The following is an 18,092-nucleotide window of genomic DNA, read 5'->3' on the forward strand; positions in this document are numbered from 1 at the left end:
TGGATCAGGAGGGGCTATTGCGTTCCTAGGCGGCGCCCCTGCTGCCTAGGCAACCGCGCAGTTAAGTGTCCCGCCACCAGCACAGGTTCCCCAGATCCCGACCACAGCTCCGGTCACCATTCCGCCCTCCTTCCTCCTCCTCCTCCCCCTTTTCCGCTTCTTCCCTCCTCCTTTGCCCCTCTTTCCCCTTAGGTCCTCTCTCCCCCCTCCTCCCCCCGCACTCCGTGCACTCAATTCAGGCCAAGGTTTGCTCCACAAAATGGCCACCGAGAGCGACACCTGCGGCCACGTGACCCGCCGTCCTCCCGGCTTCGGGCCGCCCTCCCGGCTTCGGGCTTTTTTTCGCCTAACTCCCGATTTCAAGGAGGCCGCCCATGGAAGAACAAGGGCTGACTACTTCGGAGAAATCTCCCGACATCTCCAAGTCCAAGGACTGAGAGAGAAATAAGCGAGTGCGCAGTTGAAAGGAACAGCAAAAACTAGGGGCATAAGGAGATAAAAGGGAAAGAAGCCTAGGTTAAATCTTAAGACCTCCTAGCAGGCGCAAAAGGGGACACGACGAGTTATCGCGAGATCTCAAGAACTCAAAGACTTAGTCTAGGGTTTTAGCGGAGGACAGGAGAACTGAAGCTCAGGCGAACTAGGGCAGCATTTGGCGCTCTGAGCTCCAAGGTAGGACGAAGAGCCAGGGACGGGACTGCTTAGGAAATCACGCGAGGTTTGGACTAAACCAACGCGCAGTAGCTAGGCAGAAGTCACAGCAGCAGGAGGGGTTCGGGTGTGAGAGGGAGGGGCTACGTCTTACGTGCTGACGTAGCAGCCCTTCGAGTGGGTATATTAGATCGGTGGCCGCGCCGTGCGTTCCAGAGCCGCAGTTCTCCCGTGAGAGGGCAATCGCGGTGAACCGAACACCCTCGCTTAACAGCGGAAGACTCCGAGTTCCCGGTACTCTTCAGGGATGAGTCATGTGGCGGTGGAAAATGCGCTCGGGCTGGACCAGCAGGTGAGGTGCAAGGAGCCTACCGGGGTGGTTGCTGGACCTAACTTGGCTTATGGCGCAGCGCTAACTGGCACGCTTAGTTCCCATCTCCTGCATACTTCGGGCTGGCCAGTGTCAGTGATTTGGGGCTATGGAGGAACGGGGAGGTGGTCGGAATGCTGGTTATGGCTATCGCTCGGGCCGGGGCCCCGGCTTGGCCCCGCGGTATTGTCCCCGGGCCGAGCACAATGGCGGCTTTTGTGTGTGCGTGCGCAGGCGGGCGGAGGGGGAGGGGGTGCGCGCGCTCTCGCGGAGACGCGCACGCGAGAACCTAGACTGGTTTGTGACCCATGGGTGGTGGGGGGGGAGGTGAGTGGCGCGGCAGTGCGCGAATGGGGACCCTTTTGGCCTCGAGGGCTTTCGATTCTCTTGGCGCTCGCAGCCTGGATTCCTGTCCCAGAGACCCTGCGGTGTTCGTGTGTGTGTGTGTGTGCGTGTGTGTCCGCGCGCGGCAGCAGCGGTGTGTGTGTGCGCCCGTGTGAGCAGGAGGGACGCAGCCCTGGAATGTGGAAGGGGGCGGCGCGGGGGGTGGCCTTCTCTGGGGGTAATGGCGGCGGCCTTCTTTGTGTGGGGCTGGGTGGCTGGGCGGCGCTGCGGCCCACTAGCGGGAGAGAGCGGGTCCCGGGCCGGCATGGGCCTGGAAAGAAGGATGGAATGGGCATCTTGTTCCTCCCGGGCTTCCTTCCGCAGGCCTTTTTGCTCGAGCCCGGTTTCCGCAGGGGCCATCGCACGCTGGGTGCCGCGGCCGCTGAGGCCGCGTTTCCGGAGTGGAAAGTTTTGTGACGCAGAAGATTCGGGGAGGAGTGGGGGGAAGGGGGGGGGGGAGTGGGTCTCTGCGTGCGCGGTAGCGCTGGGCTCTAGATAGAGATTGAACGCGGCGGGGAGACATCCGGGAGGTTAGAGACCTGGAGTGGCCCCTTTTCCTTACTTGCTCCACAGAGTGAGTGGCGCTTTAGCCGAGGGCCGCGCGTTGTTTTGGGTGGTACCACGGGTTGTATGACTGTTCCCGTGTTAGTGACGTTTGATCCAGGAATCGGCCGCAGGAAAAATACCCGGAATGTAGCTTGGGGGAAATAAACAGTTTTGTTGTTGACTTGTTGCTAACTGTGGAGTGAGATTGTGAAATAGGTTAGAGCTCTGGGTCTGTCATCTTAACCGGAATCCCCTCTTCTAAGGGTTTGGGGGTAGATTAACGGAGGATGGGCCTCGAAGTCTGGATCCCTCTGCAGTAGAGGCACCATGCTACAGATAAGCTTTTCGGTGGGATGTTTGGAGACCTTTAAGTAAACTTCTGCTTACCCCAAACTCCAGAACAATCCTGAAACGAAGTTTAGTGACACAAATTGATAGATTTTTAACGTAGTCGTGTGTAATATATTTTTGCAGATTTAACGATCTGTTTCTTGTTCCTTGTCAATAAATGGAGCGTTTTTTTCTTCCATTAATGAATTGTATTAAATCCTTCAAATTGCTGATACGTCATATGTTGAATGAAGCACATAGAAAATCTGTTGTCAACAGCACAGGCTATCCCCATTTTTAACATTTTGTATATAGGTGGTGCCAATTTAAAAAGATTATAGGCAGGAATGAGTCTTATTTAAATTTGTGATATAATTCAAAAAGTGTAGACTCGTTAGAATTAAGCAGCAAGCAAATTGATAACAAAATTGCAACAATGTAATCCTAAGTTTACAGTATCCTGCTTTATGGTTCATGTTGCCAAGTGTAAAATTAATAACAAAACTTACACTGTAACAAGTGCAAAAAGAGTTTTTGTTCCTCTTGTGCTTTAAAGTATCAGTCTCTTGAATAACAGAAAGCATGGCCGTGTTTTTGCTAATACAAATTATGGAAGCGAGGTGCCTAAAAGTCTTGTACTTACTTTCTTTTTTTTATTAAGATTTAGCATCTCCTTCCAATTTTCAGTGACTCCATTGATGATGCTTACAATTTGACAGTATCAATTTTGAGCTTTTAACAGAAGATTTATACCACTTTTGCAAACAGGTGGCATCAGTACTGTGTGATGTCTTCTGTGGCTTTCTTAGAAGTTTTTTGACAGGTGTAGTTTTTTCCCCGGATATTGCTTGCAAGTACTTCCTGGCCACTACAGTATGTGATGAACATAGCAGGGCTTTTTGTGGAATGTTGAGGCTTTGACCTTCTAGTGTAAGGGGGGTGAGTAGAAATCGAGATTAAAGACAGTGAAATGTGTCCTGCTGTTTAAAAGCATTCAATGCCAGTTGTGCCATTTACGTCCAAAGTCTTCTGAGCTTAATCTCAATCTTAAAAATGGGAGAATAAATAGGTGGTACCTACTTCACAGAGGTTTTTTTTTTTTTTTTTTTTTTTTAAGTTTGTTTGTTTATTTTGAGAGAGAGTGTGGGAGGGGCAGAGAGGGGGAGAAAGAATCCCAAGCCAACTCAGCACTGTCAGTGCACAGTCTGATGCAGGGCTTGAACCTTGAGATCATGACCATCCAGGTGCCCCCACAGAGTTGTTCATCAGAGTGCTACCCTAATTAAAAATACTTGTGCAATACTTACGGATAAAAGAACTAAGAAATGGTCAATTAAAATTTTGTTCTGTTTTTCAGGTGTGCTCTATAGGTTCAAAGTAATTCCAAGTAGAAAGTTGGTGGTATTAGGAACATTTATCAAATATGATGGGAGTAAAAATAAATCGTTTTCCTATTTGACATTTTAAAATAATTTTAATTTCTTGGAGCTTTTACTTTGGAAAATGTTACAGGGAAAATTCACTTTGAATTGAATCACTTAAATTTTGACCCAGTTTCTACTGGATAACACCAGCATGTTAGTGTGCTGCTTTCCATAGTATAAGCAGTTTGTGCTGTTTTCTGTTTGCTTAGAATTTGACAGTTTTCAAAACGCATTCTTCGTTAACATTCTTATTAAGAGTTTCACATCAGCTCCATGAAGCAGGCAGGGCAACTAGTGCTAGTCAATGCTACAGAGAAGGACTAGTTTTCTCTTCATAATATTTCAGCACACGGGTGGCTAACCATTTAACTCTGTTCTCCTAGTTTGCTGGCCTAGACCTGAACTCTTCAGATAATCAGAGTGGAGGAAGTACAGCAAGCAGTAAGTAAATCATTTTATGGATTTCTTGAATATTAGAGCTTTAATAACTTAATGTTCCATTGGACTTATTTTAAAGCTTAAGAGTTTCCCTTCCAGTTTTTACTGTGTAGAGTTACTACATAGTCAGTGTTAAGTAAAATTATGTAGTGTACTTAGTGATCACTCTTAAAGCATTGTGGCCTTTGGGTAATAATAAAAGGGACTCATTTTCTGAATAAAAATAATCATTAAAAAGAACTTGATACAACACAAATTACCTTTGGAAGAATTTGATTATGTCCATTATGAATCTTGAGCCCAGCTTAGAGGTAGTGGGCATGTGTTTATCCCTATTAGAGTGAATCTACCAGAATTAAATTCAATAAAAGAAACATTCTTTTTTTTTTTTTTTTTTTTTTAAGTTTATTTTGAGAGAGAAAAGCACAAGTGGGGGAGGGGCAGAGAGAGAGCTAGAATCAATCCCTAGCAGGCTCCTCACTGTCAGCACAGAGCCGGATGTGGGGCTCAACTCCCGAGCCGGAGTTGGACGCTTAACTGACTGAGCCCCAATAAAGGGAACATTCTTGTTCATCAGCTATAGCTAACCCTTTCCTGTGAGGAACATGAGACTTACTGATAGAACAAAGCTATACCGAATCTTGAAGTGGTGGTTAGGATTTCAAATGCTGAATTGTATCATTCTCTGGGAAAGAAGTTAGATATAAAAGTTTTATTTCATTTTATTTTTTCAGAGAGTTGTTTTGTTTTGTTTGAAACTTGTTAGATATTAGTATTAAGGTGTAGGGATTTATTATTTGGCAGTAGACCTGCTTTGGGTCCCTTCAGGATCGATCTCTTCCTATTAACTCCCACCAAAAAAAAGAGGGAGGGGGCAAATGGGTACAGGCTGTAGGGTCTGAAAGCGTTTTTTCATTGTGTTACGTGGTAAAGGATGTGACCTCATTTTTAGGGAAGAAAGGCCTCTTTGGGCACAAAGTTGCTTGGTATTTTTTAGATTTGACTTTATTTGTCATGCTAAAGATCTCTTACGAGTTGATCATCCTAATAGAGATCTTTAATATTTAGTTCAACCCAAAAGTGGAAGAGACAGTTAAATTGCAGATTTATTAGTAATAAAGCAGGTTGACTTTCTTTTACTTGGTGGATATACATTATTTGCTTTTGCTTCTCATCCATTATCTAGGCTGTATATCTTGCCTGCAGACTTCTGTAAGCAACAACAGTTGACTGTAGACTCTGGCAAGCCCCAAATTAAAATTCTCAATTCCTTGAAATCATTTCCCCATTGCAACTTACCAGGTTAGAAACAAAAAAGCCTCTTAGTGGCTAATTGCAGGATTTATTACATAGCAGTTTTAGGTTGTTACAGTTATACTTTCCTTGTAACTATTGCTGACAGTTCTCAAATAGTAGCAGGCCTTTAAAAAAATTGTGTTGTATTAACCACTAGTAGCAAGTTATATTTGTGGATTTCAGTGATTAGGTTCCAAGTCAAATTTTTATTTACCAAACTTTTTTCCTCCTCCCCTCCCCTTTTAAAGTTCTTAAAAGGCAATAACCCATCTAAAATAAAAGTAGACTCATCCCCACCCCCACTTCCAAGTAAGTCAGACTGGTAGGCTAGATACTAAATTTTTTTTCTAGGACCTTTTTTACATTTTTTAAAAAAGCTTTATTTAGAGAAAGTGTGAGGAGGGGAGGGGCAGAGAGAGAGAGACAATCCCAAACAGGCTCTGCACCATGAGTGCAGAGCCCGACACAAGGCTTGAACCCATGAACCATGAGATCATGACCTCAGCGGAAACCAAGGGTTGGATACATAACCAACTGAGCCACTCAGGCGCCCCCAGGACCGTTTTTTTTAATAGTGCGAATTTTGGTAAAAAGCTTTAAGTTTTGGCATTTAATTTTATATTCTTTCTTTTAGAAGGACGCTATATTCCTCCTCACTTAAGGAACAGAGAAGCTACTAAAGGTAAGTCTTTTGAGCGACTTGGTAGACCTAATTCTTGTTGTTTAGAAGTCAGAGCCTAGGGAAAAATGAGGCACTTTGGGAAGTCTGTGAACATTGTGCTCTCCTGTGCCTCTGTCAGAATTGGTTCAAATTATTAGGACTTACTCTGAAAAAACTCCTCTAAAGTCACACAGTGGAAAATTCTCTATTTCCTATGTCAGATTCCTCTGGCCAAGGGCATGGTTTTGTACAGTTTACTAGTGTTGTACTTGGTAATCTGTGTTTGTAATCATTGATATCATGATTTCAATTTGAAAAAGGTGAGTGGGTGTCCTACTGTGTAAACCAAACTGCACAGTAATAACCCAGTTATTTCTGTTTTGCAGAGCTGTCAAAAGAAAGATGTGTTATTGCAGATTAGGTAACAGATTATAGCATTGGGCATGCTCCCAGTAAGTTGGGAGTGATTCTCTGGTTTCATCTCCTTGCCCTTAAGTGCTTCATTTGAAAAGTTTTGTCTAAAATGTATCACAATGCCTGGTCTTTTCTGGTTGTGTTTGTAATGTGATAACTAGTAGATACCTCATTATGGGACAATTGTTTGGGTGCTGTATATTCTGTAAAATAGGTGATCTGAGATTTGGAGGAAAAGTGAAGGTTTGGAAAACTATTTAAAGGTCAAGAAGAAGGAAGATAAAGAAGGCAGAATTGGAAGGGTGCAGAAGTCCACAGGAGCATGTGATTTGCTATCATTCCTCCATGTGCATATGCAGTCTGTATATATTAGCTTCACTGTTCCTGGCAATACATGTATATAAAATCTGTATTATAATTTCGTAACTATCATATCATTTTTCTTAGTTACCTGCAGAGTTTGTCTTTATTGTCATGGGTTCTCATTCTAGTGTTCTAGCTGAAACTGGCCCCCATGTATATTTAGTGCTTTTCCCTCTTCATTGCAGTGACAGATCAAAGGGAAGGGGCAGTATCACAGACCTTTCAGAACTGAAAGGGCTGTTAGAAATCTAATTCAACTCTATTGCTTGCTGAGGTGTTGATCACCTGGCTGGCGGCTAATGGTAGAGGCTTAAGGCTGAAGGAAAGTAACTTAACTTCTAAACGTTTAATCTGTTTAATTTATTTGTTTTTAAACCCTCTACCTCTTGGGCTAATTTACACCTTTCTCATTCCCTCTTACTGAATGTTTATAGTTGTACCCTAGGAATCTGTCCACACTAACAGTGTAGGGATGAAGATTTTCCTCGTATTCCTGATTCTTGTCTGTATTTCATGCGAATGGAGCATTGTACTACTTTTTACTATTGAAATTGGAAAATAATGTATTAAATCAGGTAATCTGACACCTTTAGGAATGTCTTAAATATCACCTCTGAGAAACACTGAAACAATAACTGTATCCCAGTAAACTTGTTCATACCTATAAAACAAATGGATTTAATTGTGGTGGTCATATAACTATACCATAATCATTGTTTATAGGCAAAGCTATTGACCTTTTTAGAGGTGGTATTCATTTAGAACATTTTTAGACTGTTAAGTTGCTTGGTTTAGTGCACAGTATTTTCCAGTGGAGAAAATCTAAAAAATTCTGTGTGCCATTGTAAACCAGCTCTAAATCTTGGTTCTCTTCTAGTACCATGATAGGAATACTTCCATTGTCCTTTTAGTTCACAGAGATAAGATAAAATTAGTGGAGGGCTTCAAATTCAGAAACCTAGGTATTGTAAATTTCTATTTAATACAATAAAATGGGTTTGCTTTTTTTTATTGAAGGATTCTACGATAAAGACAGTTCAGGGTGGAGTTCTAGTAAAGATAAGGATGCATACAGCAGTTTTGGATCTCGTAGTGATTCAAGAGGGAAGTCTAGTTTCTTTAGTGATCGTGGAAGTGGATCAAGGGGAAGGTATGTGATTTTTATTGATCTTTTCACCTTATGTATATGAAATTTAGGAATTGGTCTTTATTTTGGTAAATACTTGTTCTTGTACTCTTACTATGAAGCATGATGCTTTTTTTCCACCTTAACAGACCCCCTATTTTGATGTGTTAATAAGCATTATATCTGTAATCGTATTTTCTTAGCTGTAAGAGGTCTTAGAACTAAATTGAATTTGTTCCATAGAAATTAGAGGAGAATAAGAACATGCCCCTGGACATAATGAAATCAGTTATTTTTGTAATTAATCTAGCTTTATTTATATTTAAAGCAGTAAGTTTATTTAGTGAATGGCCTAATTTGGTTGAGATTTTTGTGGGTATTCTTTATGACAATTTTAAACACCTTATATTTTTGATTACACAAGTGGTGAACTGACCTCATGCGCCTAATAGCTGTGGTTAGTCCTGTGTGTCCTGATTTTTCGCAAACAGGCCTAAAACTAAAAACATCTTAATTCAGGTAAGGATTATTTTCTACCTTTTATCCACAGTCTGTCACACAGGTGAATTGATTGTCCTTTTAAATGACATCCTAGTTGTAACTGGGACAATTGATATTTGGTGTGCTATTTTTCCTACCACTAAAATGTATTTGGATGAGAACTTTAAATGAAAGTACAAGTTATGTGCTGATACCAAATATTTAAGACTTGGTTCTTAATTTCAGCATGTATGAGGCCTGTGTAGGCTGTATAATTTTATAGAAATCAAGAAGGATACTTACTTTAGAAAGTAAAGCTATGTAAATGGTACATTTGATGTGATTAATTAGAGGGCCTTATTTGTCAAATAAAAGTGAGCCATGATGAGTCATTCAGCTTCTCTCCAGGTACGGTTCTAGAGTAGTGACCGTAATCTGATAATGGTTAAATGATTCTGATTAGTTTCTTATGCTGTTCAGGTTTGATGATCGTGGACGGAGTGACTATGACGGCATTGGCAGCCGTGGTGACAGAAGTGGCTTTGGCAAATTTGAACGTGGTGGAAATAGTCGCTGGTGTGACAAATCAGATGAAGATGATTGGTCAAAACCACTCCCACCAAGTGAACGCTTGGAACAGTAAGTTTTTGAAACGTATGTTAATTGTGATAAAGCCTCATTAGCTAATATAACAAATAAACTTAACCAATCTTGATTTCAGGGAACTCTTTTCTGGAGGAAACACTGGGATTAACTTTGAGAAATATGACGACATTCCAGTTGAGGCAACAGGCAACAACTGTCCTCCACACATTGAAAGTGTAAGTATTTTTGCTTGACTTTTTAAGAAGTGTAAATCTTCTCACAGCACATCAAAATAAGGTGGGCTTTCAAAAAGCAAATATAGATCATACCTACTTGAATAATTCTTTAGTTACATTAAAAACCTGCCTGATTGATTTGTGGAATGTTAAGTGTCACCATTACTAATAATTAGAAATAGAAAATGCGTCAAATGTAGGAGGACCCCAGACTTCTTCAGTGTAGATTAAGCCTGGAGGACTGGTTTTCTTCAAAATATAATGTAGTTTTATTTAAAGCAGCTATAAAGTACAAATCAGGTGTTAGGGTTTTTCCTCCCTGTTATTGTATTAGTGTAAAACAAAAATGGCTCCAGGATAGCATTTCTAGCAATTTAACCCCATTGAATTTCTTGACAGTTCAGTGATGTTGAGATGGGAGAAATTATTATGGGAAACATTGAGCTTACTCGTTATACTCGCCCAACTCCAGTACAAAAGCATGCTATTCCTATTATCAAAGAGAAAAGAGACTTGATGGCTTGTGCCCAAACAGGTAAGTCTACTTAATAAAAGTAAAAAGTTATAAAGAATAACTTAATTGGGATTATCCTTGTGCAACTAGTACCAAAAAAAACACATGGGATATCGAAGTTTCATGGGGAAGCTTGAGTCCTAGACATAGCCTAACTGGTATATTTTGATACAGATATGGAGTAGTTGGCTGTATTTCTTGTCTTACAGACCTTTGGATTTTGTTATCTTTAGTGTTCTCATTAGGGCATCTTGGGGAGGCCTATAGAAAGCCCTCAGCCTGTTAATGGCTGCAACAGGGTTAGATTACTGTCATTGCAATGGTGGGAAATTAGCACTATAACTTTTTTTTTTTTAAGTTTATTAATTTAGAGAGGGAGAGGACACGAACAGGGGAGGGTCGGAGAGAGAGGGAGAGAGAGAATCCTAAGCAGGCTCCTCACTGTCAGTGCAGAGCTCGATGCGGGGCTCGAACTCCCAAATTGTGAGATTGGTAAGAATTGTAAGATCAGAATAGTCTGTGATCCATAGGAATGTGGCCAAGGGAAAGAAAGGTGCCTTCATGGTAAAGAAGCACTTCCCACCTTTTGGGAATGGGGATGGTTTATAGCCTCTAAATTTGAGCACAAGTTTTGCTGTGTCTGTAAGTTTGACCAGTTTGAAGGAGGGTGGCAACTGCCCCCCCCCCTTTAAAAATAAATATAATTATCTGATATCTTTGCTTCCTTATGGAAGAGTGAAAATTTCATCCTTTGTACACCAGAATATATACAGTATGTCTGTATATATGTGTTACAAATTGAAATTGACATCATTTTTGAGGGAAAATTTCTGTTCTCTTTACAAACGCAAATAAGTGAACACTACATTGTTATTGATCAGAGTTTGGTATACTTTCTCTGTAAGGAAGCAAAATAAACATTTTTGGTTTTTATGGGCCACGTAGTCTCTGTTGCCAATCTACTCGTTTCTGCTGTCATAGTGTGAAAGCACCTGTAGATCGCGTGTAAATTGGGCGTGGTTGTATTCCAATAAAGCTTTATTTACAGAGATACATAGGACCTTAATTTGCTGACTTCTGTTACAGATGGGTCAAAGAAGTCATTTCTTGGTAATTTTAACTTAGCTGTTAGTTTTTAGAAAATTTATTGGGGTATAAAGTAAAACTACTAATTAGTAATAGGACAGTTAAAAAACCGTCCTCTACCAATATTTATTCAAAAATAATAAGCAGTCCTCCTCTGAATATACTTTCTCTTAAACAGGGTCTGGAAAAACTGCAGCATTTCTTTTGCCCATCTTGAGTCAGATTTATTCAGATGGTCCAGGCGAAGCTTTGAGGGCCATGAAGGTAAATATTTGTTATGTGGGACATTTATACTTTTAAGTAAGTTTTATGGCCAACTTGGGGCTTGACCTCACTACCCCGAAATCAAGAGCTGTACACTGTACTGACTGAACCTGCCAGGCTCCCCGAAATGCACCATTATTGTAGAACTTTGTAGATAGCTGTTGAGAACTTTCCAAATGGCACATCTACTTATTCCAAATTATTTAATGAAAAACAGTTTTCAAGTGTAATCTGTAAACTACAGAAGGGAATTGTGACGTAATGGACCTTTAAAAGAGGATGTTAAGAGTTGAACTTTTAAATTATTTTTTAGGAAAATGGAAGGTATGGGCGTCGCAAACAGTACCCAATCTCCTTGGTATTAGCACCAACCAGAGAATTGGCAGTACAGATCTATGAGGAAGCTAGAAAAGTAAGTACACATTTCAAGGATTTTTAGCTTTCTCGTTGATTCTATTGAACTGTTTTAGGACTATGAAAAAGTGTTGGCCTTGAAATTGTAAAAATTTCTTTGCTTGTAGTTTTCATACCGATCTAGAGTTCGACCTTGCGTGGTTTATGGTGGTGCTGATATTGGTCAGCAGATTCGAGACTTAGAGCGTGGATGCCACTTGTTAGTAGCTACTCCAGGACGTCTAGTAGATATGATGGAAAGAGGAAAGATTGGATTGGACTTCTGCAAGTATGTTAATTTTTCAATGCATAAAATGTAATATTTTTTAAATTACTGGCCATTCATTTTGTATTCACCAGCATTGTTTAAATTTTAAGATCCAGAAGTGATTTATTTTAGCGCTCTTTCATGAGATGCTGATTGTAGTTTTAATGTTGATAAATTGGTGACCTTTTAGTAGAGGTTGAGAATGATTGGACTGGGACGGAGTCAGAAGTAGTAAGAGCTAGTTTTGCTGTGTGCTTGTGAATGATTTGTTTCGTGGCACAAGTCCTGTGCTTTGTCTCGTGTACGTGTGTTAAATCTGCAGTGTGAGGAATTTAACCATCAATGAATATATGATTGTGTATAGAAAACAGCTGTACTAAAACTATCTTTTCTTCTCAAATTCTAAACTGAGTATTTTTATGACAGATACTTGGTGTTAGATGAAGCTGATCGGATGTTGGATATGGGGTTTGAACCTCAGATACGTAGAATAGTTGAACAAGATACCATGCCTCCAAAGGGAGTTCGTCACACTATGATGTTTAGTGCTACTTTCCCTAAGGAAATACAGGTACTGTGTGATGCTGCAAGTTTTATTTACTGAGGAATTTGTTGGTCTCAGTAGATGATGGTAATTTTTTCTTTTCAGATGCTTGCTCGTGATTTCTTGGATGAGTATATCTTTTTGGCTGTAGGAAGAGTTGGCTCTACCTCTGAGAACATCACACAGAAAGTTGTTTGGGTGGAAGAGTCTGATAAACGGTCCTTTTTGCTTGATCTTCTGAATGCAACAGGTAAAATTACGAATAATTTTAGTGTCACTCTGGCTTAGGTAATGGGAATCCATTTGGATCACCTTTATTGCTTTTCCTCCCCATTTAAAACATCCCATTAAAAGTATATTTATTTGTCTCTGTTTAGATGTTGACTAAATGTTAAGAGAACTAAGTCCCTATTAAAGACAAATATCTGGTAATTTTTCACAATTAGGCAAAGATTCGCTGACATTAGTGTTTGTGGAGACCAAAAAGGGTGCAGATTCTCTGGAGGATTTCTTGTACCATGAAGGGTATGCTTGTACCAGCATCCACGGAGACCGATCTCAGAGAGACCGAGAAGAGGCCCTTCACCAGTTCCGCTCAGGAAAAAGCCCAATTCTAGTGGCTACAGCCGTATGTATAATACAAGCGTATTTTCAAGTTGCCGCTGTTCAACTTTGGCTTCAAGTGCGCCATGTGTAACAAAAGTTATTTTCCAGGTAGCAGCAAGAGGACTGGACATTTCAAATGTGAAACATGTTATCAATTTTGACTTGCCAAGTGATATTGAGGAGTACGTACATCGCATTGGCCGTACAGGACGTGTAGGAAACCTTGGTAAGTGTTCAGTTACTTGATTGATGGTCTGGTGGTTTTTTCAGTGGGATGTAGCAAAGAACTCTTCAGGATCTTAACTTGAGAACTCTTACTAAGGAATGCTGTTAAAATCTATCTTAGCAATAGAAGTGACTTGTGGTCTTTTCAGTGTTCTACTTACTATTCTATGTAGGAAAGTAAGAATACTGTGCTCTTATGGAAGACTTTAATTTATGTACTTTTTGGGACTGGTTTAGGCCTCGCCACCTCATTCTTTAATGAGAGGAACATAAATATTACCAAGGATTTGTTGGATCTTCTTGTTGAAGCTAAACAAGAAGTGCCATCTTGGTTAGAAAACATGGCTTACGAACACCACTACAAGGGTAGCAGTCGTGGACGGTCTAAGAGGTGAGGCATACGGGTGGCATATAAAGAATGGGGTGGGTACTGTGTCCAAAGTTAACTTTTCAAGTACTTAGTGGAACAGGCTTTATTTTCTTCGGTTGCCTGGATCATTTGGGGGGAAGGGATGTCAGAAGGGGTTGTCACAAAGTTAATGCCAGCCGTTTACGGCTACAGTCTTTAAGATCGCATTAGGGAAAACAGGGCTGGATGGGGAATCATTTGAATCGAAAAATCAGAAATTGACCATCGGGAGGTTTTAACAAGAACTGGCTTGTCTGGTGGGATCTCCTCTTCCTTCGAACCACCAGCACATTCTGTCGTTGCAGTAGTAGATTCAGCGGAGGCTTCGGTGCCCGAGACTATCGACAAAGCAGCGGGGCCAGCAGTTCCAGCTTCAGCAGCAGCCGCGCCAGCAGCAGCCGCAGCGGAGGAGGTGGCCACGGCAGCAGCAGAGGGTTTGGTGGAGGTGATGTTCATTTTTCACCTCCTGTCTTTGGGGAGGGGCTTCTTCTTGTAGTCCTCTTTTTTTCAAAGCATGGTTAAAAACACTGGAGAAGTTTGGCCCCATAGATTGCTTTTCATAATTTGATGTCAAAGTACTTAAGGAGAGGAATGGTTGTATTTAACAGTGGATGACTTAATTAATTTCTCTCTTTTTCACATCTCTCATTAGGTGGCTACGGAGGCTTTTACAACAGTGATGGATACGGAGGAAATTATAACTCCCAGGGGGTTGACTGGTGGGGTAACTGAACCTGCTTTACAGTAGGTCACCCTGCCAAACAAGCTAATATGGAAACCACATGTAACTTAGCCAGACTATACCTTGTGTAGCTTCAAGAACTCGCAGTACATTACCAGCTGTGATTCTCCACTGAAATTTTTTTTTTAAGGGAGCTCAAGGTCACATGAAAAGATGAAAGGAACAATCAGCAGCCCTGTTCAGAAGGTGGTTCGAAGACTTCATTGCTGTAGTTTGGATTAACTCCCCTCCCGCCAACCCCCATCCCAAACTGCATTTATAATTTTGTGACTGAGGATCATTTGTTTGTTAATGTACTGTGCCTTTAACTTTAGACAACTTTTTATTTTGATGTCCTGTTGGCTCAGTAATGCTCAAGATATCAATTGTTTTGACAAAATAAATTTACTGAACTTGGGCTAAAATCAAACCTTGGCACACAGGTGTGATACAACTTAACAGGAATCATCGATTCATCCATAAATATTATAAGGAAAAAACTTATGCGGTAGCCTGCATTAGGGCTTTATGATACTTGCAGATTGGGGGAAAATAAACAACAAACGTCTTGAAGCATATTAACGGAATTAGTTTCTAATGTGGCAAACTGTATTAAGTTAAAGTTCTGATTTGCTCACTCTATCCTGGATAGGTATTTAGAACCTGATAGTCTTTAAACAAGCCATTCCAGTCATGATGAGGTGATGTATGAATACATGCATACATTCAAAGCACTGTTTTCAAAGTTAATGCAAGTAAATACAGCAATTCCTCTTTCAATGTTTAGGCAGATCATTAATTATGAGCTAGCCAAATGTGGGCATATTATTACAGGGAAAGTTTAAAGGTCTGATAACTTGAAATAGGTTTTTAGGAGAATTCATCTACTTAGACTTTTTAAATGCCTGCCATAAATGAAATTGAAATGGTAGAATGGCTGACCACAGCAATGACCAGCCCTCATTGGGGCCCTGGGTGATTTTTGGTCTAATAACGCATGCTAGTGTTGATGTTTTTTGGTCAAGAGGGTATGAACAGGAAGAATTAATGCAGCAGGCTTTATTTTAAATGCCGATTCACATTACTCTGTTCAAGCTGCGTTGAGATGTTAAACTGGCTTACTATAGACTTTGTAAAAATGGCTCCAGAAGAGTAACAAACTGAAATCTTTGAGATCACACAGGTTGGAAATATGTACATAACTGCACAAGGTGTCAATTCTGCTATACAGTGCAGTTGTAGTCAGTTTTAGTTGCATAGGTTTCCATTGTATTTATAGTCTGTTTATGCTAAATCTGGCCAAAGATGAGCATTGTCCACCACTAAAATGCCTCTGCCACTCTGAATTCTGTGCTAATTTTGTGGCCAGAATGCGGTGATCAAAACGCTCAATCTTTTTACAGTGGCATAGGAAGACGGCAAAAATTTCCTAAAGTGCAATAGATTTTCAAGTGTATTGTGCCTTGTTCTAAAACTTTTATTAAGTAGGTGCACTTGACAGTATTGAGGTCATTTGTTATGGTGCTATTTCAATTAGTCTAGGTTTAGGCCCTTGTACATTTTGCCCATAACTTTTTACAAAGTACTTCTTTTATTGCACATTCAGAGAATTTTATATATATGTCTTGTGTGCGTGTCCTTAAACTTCCAATCTTATTTTGTCTCTTGGAGATTGTTGAACGCAGCTTGTCTAGGAAGGGGATGGGACTAGATTCTAAAATTTATTTGGGACCACGGGAATAATAGTTGGGAAGAAAACTATTTGCACACGACAGATTTCTAGATACTTTTTGCTGCTAGTTTTATGTAATATTTATTGAACATTTTGACAAATATTTATTTTTGTAAGCCTAAAAGTGATTCTTTGAAAGTTTAAAGAAACTTGACCAAAAGACAGTACAAAAACACTGGCACTTGAATGTTGAATGTCACCGTATGCGTGAAATTATATATTTCGGGGTAGTGTGAGCTTTTAATGTTAAGTCATATTAAACTCTTAAGTCAAATTAAGCAGACCCGGCATTGGCAGTGTAGCCATAACTTTCTGATGTTAGTAAAAACAAAATTGGCGACTTGAAATTAAATCATGCCAAGGTTTTGATACACTTGTCTTAAGATATTAATGAAACACTTCAAAACACTGATAAGAAGTGTCCAGATTCTCAGATGTTTGTTGCGTGAGTTTTGTTTAGTTGTGTGTATTTTTTTTTTTTTCAGTGAATGTCTGGCACATTGCTATCCTCAAACATGTGGTTATCTTTGTTGTATTGGCATATTCAGTGACTTGTACATTCAGCGATAGCATTTGAGCAAGTTTTATCAGCAAGCAATGTTTTCAGTTAATAAGGTTTCAAAAATCACATAAGAATGGATTTAAACTTGCTGAATGTAAAGATTGAACCTCAAGTCACTGTAGCTTTAGTAATTGCTTATTGTATTAGTTTAGATGCTAGCACTGCATGTGCTGTGCATATTCTGATTTTATTAAAATAAAAAGTTGAACTGCACAGTCTCCTTTGTTGTTGTCAATTGTGGTTTATTATTATAGGTGAAAATAAAGTTGTGCTCTTGCCTGAAGAATTGTAAGGTGTAATTTTTTTGGTTTTGCTGTCGAGTGCTAATTTTGAGATGCCTCTTGGGAGACAGAATGACTGATGCCATAAGGATTTGTAATAAAAGGTGAAGGTGAAAAAAAAGATTGCTGTAATGGAAATCTAGGACGTCCTTACGTGGACGTATTGCATTGTATTGCAAATCAGTTTGTACTTCAAGCAACTCAATATGGGTGGGAATCTTTCGTTCTTGGAAGCACTGGATTTGAAGGACATTTAGATGGAGGAAGAATGTTGGGTAAAAGTTAAATGGACTAGTAATCTAAGTGATGGTGAATGCTAAGGGATCCAGAATATTTGGTGGTGGTGGTGGTGGGGGGTGCCTGGCTGGCTCAGTCGGTAGAGCATGCAACTCAGGCTCAGGGTTGGGAGTTCAGGCCTCACGTAGGGAATGGAGCCTACTTTTTAAAAGTATTTGGGGTTATGATGATAGAGATGTCTGGCACGGCTACCCCCTTACCCCCTTCAGTTTCTTTGCTGGCATCCATTACTGCTGGGGCAGCTGCTACCAATTAACAGTATGTGAACCAGAACTGAATAGGTACTTTGTAAGCAATTAGGTTGAACCATATGAAAGGACTCCTGTTTTTGGGGTCAAACATGGTCAAATGTTGGTAGTTGGCTATGATTAAACCTAAGGAAAGTACTTGATACAGCTTTTTCGAGTTCTTTGCGGTATGATGAACAATTTTTTTTTTTTTTCTTTTTGGTATTGTAAAGAAATACTTGATTCTGGATCGGTATCATTGTTCAGAGTTAGTCATCTCAAAGTAGCAAGCCTAAATTTATAGGGCAGAATTTTGAAGCCTAATATGCCATATTAGTTTTGGAGAATGGAAAGAGGGAAGGGAAGTAGGAGTTTAGACAAAAGTGTGGAAAGAGGGGCACCTGGGTGGCTCAGTCGGTTGACTGTCTTAGGCTCAGATCATGATCTCTCATTTCATGAGTTCAAGCCCCACATCAGGCTTGCTGCTCTAAGTGCGGGGCCTGCTTCGGATCCTCTTTTTCTGCCGCTCCCCCACTTGCACTCTCAAAAGTGTGGAAAGAGGTTATGTTAGGACAGCTAGATGGAAAAGCTAATGGAGTGAAATTGGATTCTAAGGATGGTTCAAAGTCACTGATAAAAGAGGGGTGCGGGCACCTGTG

General features: G+C 40.5%; 1 protein-coding gene across 4 annotated transcripts; it reads left to right on the plus strand.

Annotated features, from left to right (window-relative positions):
- Positions 1 to 341: 341 nt before the first annotated feature.
- Positions 342 to 16,841, plus strand: DDX3X (DEAD-box helicase 3 X-linked). 4 transcript variants are annotated; one of them, XM_045472513.1, is made up of 17 exons: positions 342 to 1,003; positions 4,089 to 4,146; positions 6,074 to 6,121; positions 7,895 to 8,027; positions 8,964 to 9,122; positions 9,205 to 9,304; positions 9,704 to 9,839; positions 11,083 to 11,168; positions 11,482 to 11,580; positions 11,690 to 11,850; positions 12,256 to 12,400; positions 12,479 to 12,623; positions 12,820 to 13,001; positions 13,088 to 13,205; positions 13,442 to 13,595; positions 13,922 to 14,058; positions 14,266 to 16,841. In XM_045472513.1, exons 1-17 carry the CDS (start codon positions 959 to 961, stop codon positions 14,343 to 14,345), a joined length of 1,986 nt encoding a protein of 661 aa, XP_045328469.1. In that variant the 5' UTR covers positions 342 to 958; the 3' UTR covers positions 14,346 to 16,841. The 4 variants fall into 4 exon arrangements, with proteins under 4 accessions (XP_045328469.1, XP_045328468.1, XP_045328467.1 ...); XM_045472512.1 differs by having other exon boundaries at positions 832 to 1,003; positions 13,919 to 14,058; XM_045472511.1 differs by having other exon boundaries at positions 848 to 1,003; positions 13,901 to 14,058.
- The last annotated feature ends 1,251 nt before the right edge of the window (positions 16,842 to 18,092 follow it).

The sequence above is a fragment of the Leopardus geoffroyi genome, chromosome X (genome assembly GCF_018350155.1).
Source record: "Leopardus geoffroyi isolate Oge1 chromosome X, O.geoffroyi_Oge1_pat1.0, whole genome shotgun sequence".
Taxonomy (NCBI): Eukaryota; Metazoa; Chordata; class Mammalia; order Carnivora; family Felidae; genus Leopardus; species Leopardus geoffroyi.